This window comes from Scyliorhinus canicula, chromosome 4 (genome assembly GCF_902713615.1).
Source record: "Scyliorhinus canicula chromosome 4, sScyCan1.1, whole genome shotgun sequence".
Taxonomy (NCBI): domain Eukaryota; kingdom Metazoa; phylum Chordata; class Chondrichthyes; order Carcharhiniformes; family Scyliorhinidae; genus Scyliorhinus; species Scyliorhinus canicula.
The window spans coordinates 103,156,399-103,174,529 of record NC_052149.1 but is presented as its reverse complement, the minus strand read 5'-3'; the positions used below and the strand labels follow the sequence as shown (position 1 = coordinate 103,174,529).

Below are 18,131 nucleotides of genomic sequence, written 5' to 3'. Positions count from 1 at the left end.
TTCGTAAAGGGACGACAACTTAATACAAATGTCCGGAGGCTGTTGAATGTAATTATGATGCCAGCAGTGGAGGGGGAGGCTGAGATAGTGGTAGCACTGGATGCGGAGAAGGCATTCGATAGGGTGGAGTGGGAATACCTGTGGGAGACGCTGAAACGGTTTGGGTTTGGGGAGGGATTTATCAAGTGGGTGAAGCTGCTGTATTCGGCCCCGATGGCGAGTGTGGTTACAAACGGGAGGAGGTCGGAGTATTTTGGGCTCCATCGAGGTACCAGGCAGGGATGCCCCCTATCCCCCTTACTATTTGCATTAGCGATCGAACCGTTGGCGATGGCACTGAGGGGTTCAGGGGGTTGGAGAGGACTGACAAGGGGAGGGGAGGAGCATCGGGTATCACTCTATGCGGATGATTTGTTGTTGTATGTGGCGGATCCGGAAGGGGGAATGCCGGAGGTAATGGAAATACTAGCGGAGTTTGGGGACTTTTCAGGATATAAATTAAATGTGGGTAAAGTGAGGTCTTTGTGATACACCCGGGAGATCAGGGGGAGGGAATTGGGCAGCCCCCCTTTAAGAGAGCAGTAAGGAGCTTCAGGTACTTGGGGGTGCAGGTGGCAAGGAACTGGGGGACCCTCCACAAGCTGAACTTTTCAAGGCTGGTGGAGCAGATGGAGGAGGAGTTCAAGAGGTGGGACATGGTACCGCTGTCGCTAGCAGGGAGGGTGCAGTCAGTCAAAATGACGGTCCTCCCGAGGTTCTTGTTTCTGTTCCAGTGCTTGCCCATCTTCCTCCCCAGGGCCTTCTTCAAGAAGGTAACTAGCAGCATTATGGGCTATGTGTGGGCGCATGGCACCCCTAGAGTGAGAAGGATTTTCTTGGAACGGAAGTAGGGACAGTGGAGGATTAGCGCTACCCAATCTTTCCGGATACTACTGGGCGGCGAACGCATCGATGGTGCGCAAGTGGGTGATGGAGGGGGAGGGGGCAGCTTGGAAACGTATGGAGAGGGCGTCCTGCGGCAATACAAGCCTGGGGGCGCTAGTAACGGCACCATGGCCGCTCCCCCCCACAAGGTATACCACGAGTCCGGTAGTGGCGGCCACCCTTAAAATCTGGGGGCAGTGGAGGCGACACAGGGGGGAAGTGGGGGGTCTGATGGCGGCGCCACTGAGAGGGAACCACAGATTTGTCCCGGGGAACACTGGCGGGGATTCCAGAGCTGGCACAGGGCGGGCATCAGGCAACTGAGGGACATGTTCATAGAGGGGAGGTTTGCGAGCCTGGGAGAGCTGGAGGAGAAATTTGAGCTCCCCCCGGGGAACACGTTTAGATACCTGCAGGTGAAGGCATTTGCCAGACGACAGGTGGAAGGATTCCCCTTGCTTCCCGATGGAGGGGCGAGTGATAGGGTGCTGTCAGGGGCCTGGGTCGGAGAAGGGAAGGTCTCGGACATCTACAAAATAATGCAGGAGGTGGAGGAGGTACCGATAGAGGAGCTGAAAGACAAGTGGGAAGCGGAGCTGGGAGAGCAGATAGAAGATGGGACATGGGCGGATGCCCTAGAGAGGGTCAATTCGTCGTCGTCGTGCGCAAGGTTGGGCCTCATCCAATTTAAAGTGCTGCACAGAGCCCATATGACGGGGACTAGGATGAGTCGGTTCTTCGGGGGAGAGGACAGGTGTGTTAGGTGTTCGGGAAGCCCTGCGAACCATGTACATATGTTCTGGATGTGTCCGGCACTGGAAGAGTTCTGGGAGGGGGTGGCGGGGACGGTATCGAGAGTGGTGGGAACCAGGGTCAAACCAGGGTGGGGGCTAGCGATTTTTGGGGTTGGGGTGGAGCCAGGAGTACAGGAGGCAAGGGAGGCCGGAATATTGGCCTTTGCGTCCTTGGTAGCTCGGAGAAGGATCTTGATTCAGTGGAGGGACACAAGGCCACCAAGTGTTAACACCGGGTTAAACGACATGGCAAGCTTCATCCAACTGGAAAGAATCAAATTCGCCCTGAGAGGGTCGGTACAGGGGTTCTTCCGGCGGTGGCAGCCCTTCCTTGACTTTCTGGATCAGAGATAGGAACTGGAGGCCGAAACAGCAGCAACCCGGGGAGAAAAGGGGGGGGGGGGGGGGGGAGGGAAGGGAGGGGGGGGGGGGGATAGCAACGAAGGGAGCACGTCAGCGGGGGGTCGCGGGCAATGATTGCCCGAGGCCATCGGCAGAAAGGGAAAAACGGTTTGGTTGCTAGACTGATAGCGCGGGGGGGGGGAGGGGGAGGGTGGGGGGGTGCACGCGGGGGGGGGCGTGGGGAGGTTTTTCCGGGGGGACTTGTGGTGTTATAATTTAAATTGTAATAGGGGTAAATGTTTGTATCGAAAAATTTCAATAAAAATTATTTAAAAAAAAGAAGATGACGGTGAGCTGCCTTTCTGAACCGCTGCAGTCCATGTGGTATAGGTACACCCACAGTACTATTATGGAGGGAGTTCCAGGATTTTGATGCAGTGACAGTGAAGCACGGCAATGTTTCCAAGTCAGAATGGTGAGTGACTTGGAGGGGAACTTCCAGGTGGATCCATGTGTCTGTTGCCCTTGTTCTTCTAGGTGGTAGAGCTTGTGTGTTTGGAAGGTGCTGTCGATGGAGCCTTGGTGAGTTCCTGCAGTACATCTTGTAGCTGCTACACACTGCTGCTACCGTGTGTCAGTGGTGGAGGGAGTGAATGTTTGTGGGTGGGGTGTCAATTAGCAGGTTGCTTTGTCCAAGCTGGTGTCAAGCTTCTGGGGTGTTGTTGGAACTGTATTCATCCAGGCAAGTGAAGAGTATTCCATCTTGTTCCTGACTTGTGCGTTGTAGCAAGTGGAGTTGGGGGTGAGTTACCTGCTGCAGGATGTCTACCCTGTCTTGATCTAATGACATGGGGCGATGGTTAGAATATTTTTTTCATGAAGATTGTCCTTTCCTGGTGCTTGTGTGGCATGAATGTTACTTGCCACTTATAAGCCCAAGCTTGAACATTGTGCAGGACATGGGCAACTTCTGAGTCATTGCAAATGGTGCTGAACATTGTGCAATCATCAATAAGCATCCCCATTTCTAATGTAATGATGGAAGGAAGGTCATTGATGAAGTAGCTGTAGATGGTACCCTGTGGAACTCCTGCAGTGATGTCCTGGAGCTGAGATGACTGACCTCCAACATCCATAACTTTCTTCCTTTCTGATAGGTATGACTCCAACCAGCAGAGAGTATTTACTCCAATTCCTATTGACTCCAGAATTTCTAGGGCTCTTTGGTGCCACATTTGGTCAAATGCGACCTTAATGTGAAGGGTAGTCACTCTCTCCTCACTTAGGGGGTTCAGCTCTTTTGTCCATGTTTGAACCAAGGCTGCACTGAAGTCAGGAACTGTGTGGTCTTGGCACAGGGGATCAGGGGTTATGGGGAGAAGGCAGGAGAATGGGGATGAGAACATATCAGGCATGATTGAATGGTGGAGCAGACTCGATGGGCCGAATAGCCTAATTCTGGTCTTATGGCAGAACTCAAAACAGTCTTATGACGGAACTCAAACTGAGCTTTAGTGAGCAGGTTGTTGCTGAGCAAGTGCTGTTTGATAGAATTGATGACTGCTTCCATCACTTTTTACTGCTTATCAAGAGTAGACTGATGGGGTTGTTGGATTCGTTCTGCTTTTTGTGTACATATGTGAGCAATTTTCCACATTGCCGGGTAAATGCCAGTGTTGTAGCTGTACTGGAGCAGGTTGATACGGGGTGCAGCAAGTTCTGGAGCTCAGGTCTTCAGTACTATTGCCAGAATATTGTTGGGGACCATGTAGTCTTTGCAGTTTCCAGTGCCTTAATTTGTTTCTTGATATCATGTGGAGTGAATCAAATTAGCTGAAGACTGGCATTTGTTATGCTTGGGATCTCTGGAGAGGCCGAGATGGATCATCCCCTCGGCACTTCTGGCTGAAGATTGTAGCAGATGTTTCAGCCTTAGATTTTGCACAGAATTGCTGAGATCGTCCATCATTGAGGATGGGGATATTTGTGGAGCTGCCTCCTCCAATGAGTTTAATTGTCCACCACCATTCACTGCTGGATTTGGCAGGACTACAGAGCTTGGATCTGATCTGTTGGTTGTGGAATCGTTTAGCTCTATCACTTGCTGCTTATGCTGTTTGACATGCAAATATTCTTGTGTTTAATCTTCATCAGGTTGATACCTCACTTTTAGGTTAGCATGGCGCTGCTCCTGGCATGCTGTCCTGCACTCTTCATTGAACGAGGGTTGACCCCCTGGCTTGGTGGTAATGGTAGATTGGGGTATATACCAGGCCATGAGGCTACAGATTGTGGTTGAGTCCAATTCTGTTGCTGCTGACGGCCCAAGTCTTGAGTTGCTGGATCTGTTCGAAATCTTTCTTGTTTAGCACAGTGCCACACAACATTGAGGGCGTCCTCAATGTGAAGATGAGACTTTGTTTCCAAGGACCGTGGGGTAGTCACTCCTATTGATACAGTCATGGACAGGTGCATCTGTGGCAGACAGGTTGGTGTGGATTCCCTCTTGTTGGTTCCCTCATCAACTGCCCAAGATCAAGTCTAGCAGCTATGCCCATTATGTGGATATCAGTGCATGTTTAATTTGTATTCGTACAGAGAAAAATAGTGCTTTCGTTAGTCATGAGGCTGCCATCTTGTTGGCTGGTTCTAAATCAATTGTCAAGACTTTATACTTCAGCAATGCTTTCAAAAAGTTCTGAAAGGATAAAAACTGAGAAATTAGTCAAGACAGATCTGCATTATACAGAGTTTCGCACTCTAGCAGGAGCCGTGTATGGGTAGTGGCTGTTGCGTGTTAAGAATTTGTTGGCATTCATCACCAGTTTGTTTCTGGATTTAGTTCTTCTACTGTCACAGTTGGGGTATGAACTTTCCTTTTCAGTGAATGTACTTATGGCATTGCTGGAACAGAAGCGGCAATGAATTTAAACACCAATCCAAAAGTGAAATACAGCGGATGCTGGTGAACTGAATGAAAATCAAAATGCTGGAAATACTTAGCAGATCAGGCAGCATCTGTGGAGAGGGAAGCCAAGTAATGTTTCAGGAGTACTTGAAGACTAGGCATTAGAAAGTGGAGGAACAGGGACTGTGGGAAATACAACTGCATCCTGTTATAATATGGCATTTGGAGGAGGAGAAAATTGCCATGCAAAGTGTAGGAACCTGTCCTTTAACTATGCAAAAGTACAAAGCATGAAAGATCTACAACAAAAGGAGTAGTTGATCAGTGTCAAAAAATGTTGCTGCGTGTAAACTTGGGGGTTACCAAAATGTAGCTCAAATGTACAGAAGACATTTGGTTATACAGCGTGTTGAAGTGGTTAGTAAATAAGCAATACTCTGTCCTTTCCTAATGTGCCGGAGACTGGTGATTGGGTGCCATTTTTTTATCATCTAAGAAATGGACAAGGATCTATGAAAGGAAAGCTGAAGTGATCAGTCCATGTTGGTCGATCCTGTTTAATTGAATCTCCTGAACGGAAAGTTATTTATTCCAAAAGTAGTTTTGAAACTGAAACTGCTAGTCAACATTTTGGCTTTAAATGAGTTGGTGAAATATTTTCACCACATTTCAAATTGTTTTTCAAATCTACCCAATTACATTTAAAACATGACTGGTGTTTTAAAAAAAAAATCACAAAAAAGAGAGCAAACTAATTCAAATAGAACATAAATATCTATTTCCCCTGATCACCCCCTCCCCCCCGCTCCTGCCACTACCCTCCATCTCCCCTACCTTTTTTAACCCCCAACGTCAGCCAACACACGCTCGCGCACACACAAGGCGAACTTGATCTTTTCCAATCTAAGGAATTTCGCGAGGTCGCTCACCCAAACCCCCAGCAGCCCCGAGTCCCTACATTCTTCTCTTTTTTTGAAAAACATTTTATTAAGGCATTTATAATTTTATAATAGTAAACCGTAGAAATGTAAATATAAACATAGTGCAAAGACCGCCTCCCTCCCTCACAAGTCCCATCTCTTCTAAACAATCTAACACCACCCCCCCCGCCACCTCTGGTGTTCAATTAATTTTCTCCAAAGGTAGCATGGTGGTTAACATCAATGCTTCACAGCTCCAGGGTCCCAGGTTCGATTCCCGGCTGGGTCACTGTCTGTGTGGAGTCTGCACGTCCTCCCCGTGTGTGCGTGGGTTTCCTCCGGGTGCTCCGGTTTCCTCCCACAGTCCAAAGATGTGCGGGTTAGGTGGATTGGCCATGCTAAATTGCCCGTAGTGTAAGGTTAATGGGGGGATTGTTGAGTTACGGGTATACGGGTTACGTGGGTTTAAGTAGGGTGATCATTGCTCGGCACAACATCGAGGGCCGAAGGGCCTGTTCTGTGCTGTACTGTTCTATGTTCTAATTCGACAAACGGCTGCCACCTCCGGACGAACCCTTGCATTGACCCTCTTACGGCAAATTTTATTTTCTGAAGTTTGAGAAACCAAGCCATGTCACTAAGCCAGATCTCTGAATTTGGGGGCTTCGAGTCCCTCCACGCTAACAATATCCGTCTCTGGGCTACCAAGGAGGTAAAGGCCAAGACGTTGGCCTCTTCTCTTTCTTCTCTCTCCCACCCCCCTCCGACTCCCAGATCTTCTGACACTCTGAAAATTTCTCTGCACCACCCTTGTTTTTAACACCATGGTCATGATATCTGTAAAACCCCTGCCAGAATCCCTTAAGCTTTGGACATGGCCAAAACATATGGATGTGGTTTGCTGGCCCTCCCGCACATCTTGCACACCTGTCCTCTATCCCAAAAAAACTTGCTCATCCGAGCCACCATCATGTCTGCCTGGTGAATGACCTTAAACTGAATCAGGCTGAGCCTGGAACATGATGAGCACGTGTTAACTCGGCTTAACACATCCGCCCAAGGACCTGCATGTATCCTCCTTCTTTCTTCCCCCCCCCCCCCCCCCCCCCCCCCCCCCCCAGCTCATCTTGCCATTTGCGCTTTAAGTCCTCTGTCTGCGTTTCCTCCGACTCAATGAGTTCTTTATAAATATTCGAAATCTTCCCCTTTCCCACCCCCGTTCTGGAAACTAGCCTGTCCTGTATCCCCCGTGGCGGTAGGAGCGTGAAGGTCAAAACCTGCCTCCGCAGAAAATCCTTTACCTGCAGATATCTGAATCCATTCCTGCTGGCAGTTCAAATTTCACCTCTAAATCCTTCAAAAAGGGGAAGCTCCCATCTATAAACATCCACCCCATCCTCTCAATCCCTGCTCTCTGCCATCTCCGAAACTCCCCCATCCGGCCTTCCCGGTACAAACCGATGGTTATTTCTGATAGGAGCCCAGACTGATGCTCCCTCCACTCTCGTATGCTTTCCCCCACTGTCCCCAGACACTCAGGGCCGCCACTACCATCGGGCTTGTGGCGTATCAGGCAGGCGAGAATGGCAGAGGTGCTGATTCCAATGCCCCCAAACTTAATAAGTCACTAGTTATAATCAGATCCGTTTCTGTGCTACCAGGGAGGCAGAGACCAAAACGTCGGCATATCTCTGTCCCTGGACTCCCGGGTCTTCTGTCACTCCAAAGGTTGCCACTTCTGGACTCGGGACCACCTTCACCCTCAACACGTCAGCAAACTTCCAGCTTCGGACATGGGTTACAGGCCCACCTATACACCTCCCAAACCTATTCTTTACCCCCTATTCTCTACCCCCTCAAAAAACCTACTTGAGCTGGCCACTGTCATATGTGCCCTGTGGACTACCTTGAACCGAATTATGCTCAGCCTCTCACACAAAGAGGATGCATTCGCTCTCCTCAGAGGCACCTCCACCCACACCCCAGCCTCCAACTCCCTACCCAAGCTTTTCCTTGATGTCTCCTATCGGGGCGCCCTTCCAGTCCATTAACTCTTTGTAGATCTCCGAGACTCTTCCCTCACCCACCCCTGTTTTCGACACACTCGGAAGTCCATGACTGGTGGTTGTTGACCTACAAACCTAAATTCTTCCAGCTAGCCTAGTCTTTCTAGCCCCAATTATTAAAGTTAAATTTCCGTTTGAAATATTGACTGTCTTGCTAAAACTTCAACACTATTTGTTTCTACCATCAAATTAAATGGTATCTTCTAGATCACAGGTTTACAAACATTTCGGGAAAATGTGGTAAATATTGACTTTTGAATGAAAATAGGGCTGTGATAGAATAAAATGTTCTCGTGTATAACAAAGAATGTAGTAATGAACCTGACAAATCTGATTACCAATGAATAGAAATTTGAAATCACAGGTATTCCTTATTCCTTCATGGGGGTATGGCCAGCAAGCCTAGATAATAGGAGGAGGGGGAGAAGAGTTTAACTCAGTTTGCTGGACAGCTGGTTCAAGATGCGGAGCGAGACCAAAAGTGCGGGTTCAATTCCCGTACTGGCGATATTCATTTAAAAAAAAAAGCTTTTATTGCAGTTTTTCATTTTCTACATTTGAACAGTAAACAGCGGTGTGTGCAAGAGTACAATATATAAGAAATGTTCAGTGGTATCGACCCGCCTCCTCCATTTTTTTTTTTGTTGCTTTAAGATATTTTCTTCGGTCTCCTATTGTAAAGTGGACGATTGTCCTCTATTTGCATACATGCGGTTCTTCTCTCTTCCCTATACCCCCAACCGTTTTTTTTTGTGTTTGTTTCTTTGGGGGGGGGGGGTTCTGTCCTTTGTGGCCTTACTCTAGGCCGACGATTATCCATGTCAGCCGTTCTCCAGCCTCCCCCTCCCTGTCTGTTCTCTGCTATCTCACTGGTTCCTGAGTGCCCCCTCATCTCAGTCTATTGGCTGTTTGCTTCGCACAGGTCCTGGAACAAGTTGGTGAATGGCCTCCACGTTTTGTTGAAGCCCTCCTCTGACCCTCTGATAGCGAATTTGATCTTCTCCAAGTGGAGAAATTTCAACAGGTCTGCCAGCCAGTCTGCAGCTGTGGATGGTGCTACTGATCGCCAGCCGAGCAGGATTCTTTGGGTGAAAAAGGATAGCCAGGGTGCCTGCTCCCTTCCCCATGAATGGTTCTGGATGGTCCGATACCCTGAAGACTGCCACTCCTGGGCATGGCCCTACCCTCACCCCTACTACCTTCGACAGTGCCTTGAAGATGGCTGTCCAGTCTCCGATTAAGTCTGGGGCATGTCCAGAACGCGAGTGTGGTTGGCCGGACCTCCCTGGCACCGGCCACATTTGTCCTCCGCCTCCAGGAACAACCTGCTCATTTAGGTTCTTGTCATGTACACTCTGTGCACCCCTTCCAGTTGCATGAGGCTTAGCCATGCACAAGTAGAGGTGGAGTTGACCCTGTTCAGTGCTTCACTCTAAAGTCCTTACCCTATTTCCATCCCTAGCTCTTCTTCTTCCCATTTTCCCCTTGTTTTGTCCAGTGGGGAGTGTGCCCCTTTTTAATAGTCGTCCATATAGGTTACCGGCATCCAGTAGTTCCTCTAGCATTGTGTGTCTCGCGGCGTATGGGTATGCTGTCATATCCTTGCAGAGAAAGTTCTTAGCCTGTAGGTGTCGGAGTTCATTCTTGTTGGGTAGTTGAGTCAGTTTCTCCAATGTCGCTAGCCTGTCCTCTGAGTAAAAGTCCCCAACAGTCAGTGCACCCCCCTCCCGGTCTCCACCTCTTAAAGCTGGCATCTAGCATGGCTGCCGCATACTTGTGTTTGCCGCAGGTGGGGGCCGCAGGTGGGGGCCGTGGTCGACATTTCGGTCAAGCCAAAGTGCTGCCTTATCTGGTTCCAGGTTCAGAAGATGGATACCTCCACTGGGCTTGCTGAGTATTTTGTTGGTGGGGATGGGAGCGCTGATTCTTTCACCCGTCCCCTCGCCCTTTCTGCCGTGGCTACCCAGTGGTAGTACTGTAGGTTTGGGAGGACCAGGACCCCCAAGTTGTTTCTTCCCTGTAGGACTTCTTTGGGATCCTTGGGCTGTACAGACTCCAGGTGACTATTCCGATGGGAGATTTTCTGTTGTCCTTCCTCTTTCTTCCCCCCCCCCCCCCATCCTCCCATGGCGGAACTAACCATGCGCACGTTGCAGATGCACCCTGCACTCTGAGGAGGCATCCAAAATGGCCGTGGTCACCGTACTACTCATGAGCCCGGGCCCCTGCACTCAGGGCTTTCCCTTTGTCCAGGGGCCACCCCCCATGGCTGCTAACTCTGTGTATGCCATGTGGTTGATCCCCTGCACACTGGGTTTCCCTTTTGTTTAGAGGCCCTGCAAGTGGCTACAATGAGGTGCCATCTTGTTCCACATTTCCGAGAGTAACCTGCTGAAGCCAGTTCCCCAGCGGAATTGTTTTCTCTTTTTATTATTTCCCCCTCCTTCCGCTACCATTCCCGCTAGTGTGGAGGCACCCCCCCCCCCCCCCCCCCCAACCCTTTAGGGGTCAGTCTGACCCCCTCCTACGCTTGCTCTGTTGGTGTCCCCTCTATCTCCTCCTGAACCCTTTTCTGCGCACTACTGCACTTGCACCCTCCTTTCTACGAATTGATGCCCCTGTTCATAACGAGGCGATGCAGACCCGCACAAAATTGTCCATTGGTTCTTCTCTGCCTCCTCTGTGCCTTCTTTATCACTGTCTCCCTTGCTGTCTGTCTAGACCGTTCTTTTGGACAAACTCGTCCGCTACTGCAGGGGCAGTGAAGTAATGTTTCTTCCTTTACCCAGAGCCTGGCTGGGTATAGCACCCCATATTTAATATTGTTTTTATACAGAGCCGATTTTGCCTTTATTAAATTCTGCCCTGCGCTTTGCCAGGTGAGCCCCAATGACCTGATAGACTCTGATTTTGCGTCCCTCCCCGCTGCAAGCTTTGGCTGGCCTAGCGAAGGATCCTTTCCTGGTTCTGGTATTTGTGCAGTTTGGCAGTGACCGCTTTCAGTTGCTCCCCCGCCTTGGGTTTTGGCCTGAGTGATCTGTGAGCCCTCATGAGTCTGCTGACCCATTTGCTTGCTGCTCCTGTCCCTTGCTGCAATTTTGGTGTCTCTATTGGCTCTTGAATTACTGCTGCTTCCTGACATCCTTGTTGTATACCTTTTGGTTAAGGGTGAGCGGATGTTTTAGTCTAATTTAGTGGGCTAAATTTGACTAAGTGTCTATATTCTGTCTTTTGGAGGAGAGCCACCTGATAGAACAAAGAAAAGTACAGCACAGGAACAGGCCCTTCGGCCCTGCAAGCCTGCACTGACCATGCTGCCCATCTAAACTAAAATCTTTTACACTTCCAGGGTCCGTATCCCTCTATTCCCATCCTATTCATGTATTTGTCAAGATGCCCCTTAAACGTCACTGTCGTCCCTGCTTCCACCACCTCCTCCCTCAGCGAGTTTCAGGCACCCACTATCCTCTGTTTATTAAAATAAAAACTAAAAAAACTTGCCTCGTACATCTCCCCTAAACCTTGCCCCTCGCACCTTAAACTTATGCCCCCTAGTAATTGACCCTTCTACCCTGGGAAAAAGTCTCTGACTATCCACTCTGTTTATGCCCCTCATAATTTTGTAGACTCTTATCAGGTTGCCCCTCAACCTTCGTTCCAGTGAGAACAAACCAAGTTTATTCAACCTCTCCTAGCTAATGCCCCCAGACCAGGCAACATCCTGGTAAATCTCTTCTGCACCCCCTCTAAAGCTTTCACATCGTTCTGGCAGTGTGGCAACCAGAATTGAACACTATACTCCCAAGTGTGGCCTAACTAACGTTCGATACAGCTGCAACATGACTTGCCAACTTTTATACTCAATGCCCCGGCCAATGGAGGCAAGCATGCCGTATGTCTTCTTGTCTACCTTCTTCCACCTGTTTTTCCCCTATCAGTGACCTTTGGATCTGTACATCTAGATCTCTCTGACTGTCAATACTCTTGAGGGTTCTACCATTCCCTACCTGTATTAGACCTTCCAAAATGCATTACCTCACATTTGTCCGGATTAAACTCCATCTGCCATCTCTCCGCCCAAGTCTACAAGCGATCTAAATCCTGCTGTATCCTCTGACAGTCCTCATCGCTGTCCACAATTCCACTAACCTTTGTGTCGTCCGCAAACTTACTAATCAGACCAGTTACATTTTCCTCCAAATCATTTGTATATGCTACGAACAGCAAAGGTCCCAGCACTGATCTCTGCGGAACACTAGTCACAGCCCTCCAATTAGAAAAACACCCTCCATTGCTACTCTCTGCCTTCTATGACAGAGCCAGTTCGTATTCCATCTTGCCAGCTCACCTCTGATCCCGTGTGACTTCACCTTTTGTACCAGTCTGCCATGAGGGACCTTGTCAAAGGCCTTACTGATGTGTGACTGCTCAGTACATCCCCGTCACTGGAAGTCCCTGAGGTAATTCATGAAGGCCCAACCTTCTCAACCTTGCCCCTCATGTGGTGTGGTGATCCTCAGGTTAAATTGGCACCAATCAGCTCTCCACCTCGAAGGAGAAAGAAGCCAATGGTCATCAGTGACTGTTGCGACATTATTAGATAAATACCTATGTTCTAAATTGAGGGTTTTCCATTTATGTTTTGATATATTTGTTCCTGTGACAAATCTTCCCGGTGATATGACAAATCTTCCCGGTGATAACATTTCACTTCAGGATTTCTAAGTGTTTACGCTGTGATCCCCTGCTGTAGAATTGCAATGACTATCAGTTGCTGTGTTGAGGAAATCAGCAAGAATTATATCTCTGTTGTGAGTTTTGAAATGTACTCAACTAGTGAATGACCAAAATTAGAAACTTATAATGCTGCACATACTCAGCAGGGCAAGCAGAATCTGTAGAGAGAAACTAAAATAACATTTCATATTTTGTGACCAAATGTCAACTGTTTCTCACTTCACAGATGTTGTCTCATCTATTGAACTTGTATTTTAGATTTCCAGCATTCACACTATTTTACTTTTGCAGTGGTGTGATCTGTTGCTTGTTAGTTCAATTTTCAGAGTAATGTTAATGTTTTCTGGTATCAAAGCATCTGCAAACATGGTGCATAACTGGTCATATGACTGCTGTATTTTTGGGAAACATACAGACTTGGATGAAGGATTAAAACGCTGTCAGCCCTTGAAGGTAAGGTATTTTAAATGGCTTCAGGATGTTATCTTTGAATTTTCTGTAAGGACAGTATATGATTTGGATGTAAAATTCATAATTAGTATCACTGAATTAAGCTTTATCTTTCTGTTCAGTTGTGAAACAAATGGGAAGACAGAAACCTTTCAGAGGACATTTCCTTTGGGCAGCACGGTAGCATAGTGGTTAGCACAGTTGCCTCACAGCTCCAGGGTCCCAGGTTCGATTCCTGGCTTGGGTCACTTTCTGTGTGGAGTCTGCACGTTCTCCCTGTGTCTGCATGGGTTCCCTCCGGGTGCTCCGGATTCCTCCCACAGTCCAAAGATGTGCAGGTTAGGTGGATTGGCTGTTCTAAATTATCCTTAGTGACCAAAATTGCCCTTAATGATCAAAAAGTTTTGGTGGGGTTACGGGGATAAAGTGGGATAGGCTGAAGGTGTGGGAATTGGGTGGGGTGCTCTTTCCAAGGGCTAGTGCAGACTCAATGGGCTGAATGGCCTCCTTCTGCACTGTAAATTCTATGATTCTATGAAACCATCAAAAACCATCCCGTACCGGCCTCCCCAACAGGCGCTGGAAGTGGCGACTAGGGGCTTTTCACAGTAACTTCATTTGAAGTCTACTTGTGACAATAAGCGATTTTCATTTTCATTTTCATTTTTTTTTTTCATTTTTTCAAAAGTTCAATTTTATGTAAGTGGATTGTTATTTTTTGATTAGCTCAACTGCCGTAGGAATAAAAATCAATATGTAAGAAGTAGCAGTAGAGTGTGGCATTTAGCTGTAGTAATTCAATCATGAAGCACCATTGACTTAAAATTAAATCACAGAATTGTTGCAGGGCAGAAGGAGGCCCTTTAGCCCATAATGTCTGCACCGGCTCACCAAACAAGCATCATGTCTTAGTGCAATTCCCCCGCCTTTTCCCTGTATCCTGGCACATTCTTTCTCTTCAAACAATCCTCTAATGCCCTTTTGAATGAACCATTAATTGTGATATTTGAAGTTAAACTTCTGAGACTGACCTGTACCATTGTATATTCGAACCAATGATGAAAGGCGATGATGTCGGGTACCTGTACCATACTGGAGGTCCGAGATGTTGCATGTACAGGAAATGTTCTTGATTATGTTACTTGTGCTGTGGTTCAGAGTCTGCTGAGATTTTGGAGCAATTAGGGACGTTTTGTCGCAAAATAGGAGAATGAACCCTGTTTTGTACACCCCAGTAATTTCCTGTTAGTGATGTGTTTGGAAGCAAAGAATGGATCTCCTGTGTGGAATTGACAAGAGGCAGCCACAAGCAATAACATTAGATTACAGAGGATAAAAACATGTTTTTTGTTGTATTTACAGGTATCACATGGGTACTGGTGTACAGAACTGACAAATACAAACGACTGAAGGCTGAAGTAGAGAAACAGAGCAAGAAGTGTAAGTGGCCACCATTAAGTGTAAGCCATTTTCAGGGGCAGCACATGGCATAGTGGTTAACATTGCTGCCTACAGCGCTGAGGACCTAGTTTGAATCCCGCCCCTGGGTCACTGTCTGTGCGGAGTTTGCACATTCTCCCTATGTCTGCGTGGGTTTCACCCCCACGACCCAAAGATGTGCAGGTTAGGTGGATTGGCCACGCTAAATTGCCCCTTAATTTGGAAAAAAAATAATTGGATACTCTAAATTTATTTTAAAAAAGTGTACTTATCTTCTATAAGATAAAATGTGACTACCTTCCCTGTTCTTTTTCAGCACTATAATTACCACAGATTTATCTTATTTCTGATATTTTACACATTTACTGTGATGCTCAAGTGGCAAAAGCGACTTTTCTTTCTGTGCATTAAGCCATTCTGTAATTCGTAGTGACTTATTCTTTAGCATCCAGTACTCCATTAGCTACTTGAATCTGTAAAGTTGGCAAGAGAATTGGGCATCGCTTTGCTTTTAGCTCAGAAGAATTTTTTAAAAACATATTCTTGTCACGTGAACATTGCTGGAAAGACCACATTTGTGGTTTACTCCCAGTTTCTAAGAAGCTGAAAATAGGCTGCTTTGAACCACTGCTGTCCAGACGTTGGGTAGGGAATGCCAGAAGGTTGACGGAGTGATGATGTATGTCTGTCGGGCAGGTTTGACTGTAGAGGCACATTTAAAAAAAATATATAAATTTAGAATACCCAATTATTTTTTTTCCCCAATTTAAGGGACAATTTAGCATTGCCAATCCACCCACCTGCACATCTTTGGGTTATGGGGGTGAGGCCCGCACAGACATGGAGAGAATGCGCAAACTCCACAAGGACAGTGACCCAGGGCCGGGATCGAACCCGGGTCCTCAGCACCGTGAGGCAGCACTAACCACTGCACCACCCTGACTGTAGAGATACTTCGTTGGAATTCCCACACCGTTGCTGTTAGCGTTTCTCGTTGATAGTGGTCACATAAGGGAAGTGTTGTTCCAGTAACCTTGGTGAATTGTTGTGGTGGGACTGTAGAGCATACATAACTAGTGCTAGTGATGGAGGGGCTGGCTATTGTATTCACTGACCAGGACACTCATCATTACAAACTACTGTAAATACTGGATGGTGCTGAAACTCTTGGCTGGTAGTGTGACTGTGCCTCCAGGTGAGTGGTGAGTATAGCATCTAACCTGAATCATGTAGGTGATGGAGATGTTTTGAGCGATGAGGAGGTTTGTTACTTGTCTGAATTTTCAGTCTCTGCACTGCTGTTTAGGCATGGTGTTATGGTGGCAATCTTTAGTCAGTGGTGACCCCAACAAGTAAATGAGGGAGTTGACAATAGAAATGACTAGTTTTCCCTTGGATGTAGTAATAATTTACCATGTGTACATGTGAATTTTACCTGTCACTTCTCAACTCTGTTTGGATGTCGTCCACGTCCTGCTGGAGGGTGGCACAAGCTGTTTCATTATCAGATAAGTTGAGTGAAACTGGACAGTGGAATAGTCGATGAATGACTTCACTCCTAATCTATGATGGAGAAAAGGGTTGACCCTAATGGGGATAGGTGGCTAGTTATTTTAGTATCCACATAGTTCAGCTTTGACCAATTTTGAATTCTCTCTTTTTTTTTTTCCCCAACAGTAGAAAAAAAGAAAGAGGCTATAACAGAATCTGCTGGGAAGCAACAAAAGAAGAAAATCGGTAAATGATCAGAGATTCACTTCAAGAGCATGTTTTTGTAAAGCCTACGTACAATAGTGCCTTTCACATGAATCCAAGACCACTCTCAACTGGGTTTTAATATCTAAAAAGATATTATTTAGTTATTTAGTTAGATATTCATGTTGTAAAGCCAAATGAGCCTTGCAGTTTGAAATAGTAGGGGGTTTCCGGTGGACTTTCTACAAAAAATCTGTAGCAGCGCTACTCCGCACCTGCACAATGATTTGTTGTCGATGCTGCCCACGCTGACACTGGCCTCAATGTCTCTGATTCCTAAAAATGACAAAGATCTGATGGAATGTGGGTCATAGAGACCCATCTCACTCCTGAGCACGGAAGCCAAGTCATGGCAAAGGCCCTGGCGAGGCGACTGGATAGTTGCGTATCCGAGGTAGTTGGGGAAAGATCAGATGGGCTTTGTCAAGGGCAGACAGCTAACAGTGAACATCAGATACCTGCTGAATGTATTATGATCCTGCTTGGGCAGGACATACCAGCAGATCTTCTCCCAGATGCAGTGAAATGGTAGGGGGCGGGGAGCAATTGACGTTTTAAACCTTACAGTCGCAGTTCTGTATTTTGAAAGTGACTGTCAAAATCAATACTGCATCACCACAAGATGGAAAAACTTGCTTTAGTGTGAGAGAGAAAGGACAGTTTAACTTTATCAAGAATTAGTTAAGGTGAAGAGTTTCTTTGATCAAGAGCATTTGGGTGAAGTGAGATTTTAAAATACTAAGTATAATGCTAAAATAACATCATGGAAGTTTTCCAGCTGGAATTGATTTGAAGTATGACTTTCTTGCTCAAATCAATACAGCAGAATTCCCCCCCCCCCCCCCCCCAACCACCACCACCCCGGCCGACCCAGTGCGCGTGGCAGTCGGGTCGGAGAAGCGGGGGCAGAGCCAAACGGAGGAAAAGGCGGCAGGCCCGAAGACAGGGCGTGATGTAGTGGAGCTGTTCCACATCGGGTGGCTCCCGCCTAGAATATTCTAAGAAGACTGAAGGTCGGTCCCAGGGGAATTCTTGAGGAATACAAAAAAGAAGAGAAAGAAGTTTTAAAGAAAGTTTTGTGAGAAGTTTCTTTTTCTTGAAGGAAGAATTTTCGTTTCATTTTAAAAAGAAAAAAGATTAAGAAGGAAAGGGAATGAAAAATGAAAAATTGTAAGTCGTTAAAAGATACGAAAAGCAGCGTCGAAGAAGGGAGGAAACGCGGGCTTGCCGTTGAATGAGAGGACCAGTAAAAGTGCTGATAGGATGGTGGATACTGGACCGCATGGTGGGGCCACACTGCTTATGGTGGAGAAGATGACCGATGTGATGGTTGTGGAGCTAGAAAAACAGTTTGCGAGACACATGGAGGCTTTGAGGACGGAGATGGTGGTTGCATTGAAGTCATTGGTGGAGGAGGCAACCCCCTGGTTTGGCAAACACATCGGCCGAGGTGAGAGACCAAGTTGAGAAGATGAAGGAAGTGGAGGAGGCTGTGTTGCAGCACAGCGACCAGCTCACCTTGATGGGGGATGAACTGTGGAGGGTGGTGGAGGTCAACAGAGGACTCCGAGCAAAGCTCGAGGACTTGGAGAACCGCTCGAGGCTGCACAATCTGAGAATTCTGGGCTTGCCCGAAGGGACAGAGGGGCCCAAGGCCAACCGAGTACTTCGCTAAGAGGTTGGCGGAGTTGATGGGGGAGGGTGAGAACCACTCCCGGTACAAGCTGGACCGAGCTCATCGGTCATTAAGGCTGAAGCCCAAAGTGAATGAGTCGCCAAGAGCAGTAATTATCTG

The 18,131-nt window shown here is 47.4% G+C and overlaps 1 protein-coding gene across 1 annotated transcript in view; it reads left to right on the top strand.

Moving 5' to 3' along the window:
- The window catches only part of tmco1 (transmembrane and coiled-coil domains 1), a 64,015-nt gene that overhangs the window by 6,728 nt on the left and 39,156 nt on the right, over positions 1 to 18,131 (top strand). The window contains exons 2-3 of the mRNA XM_038794935.1: positions 14,504 to 14,581; positions 16,259 to 16,318. Of these exons, the coding sequence (XP_038650863.1) occupies positions 14,504 to 14,581; positions 16,259 to 16,318 (138 nt within the window). The remainder of the gene's footprint in view (positions 1 to 14,503; positions 14,582 to 16,258; positions 16,319 to 18,131) is intronic.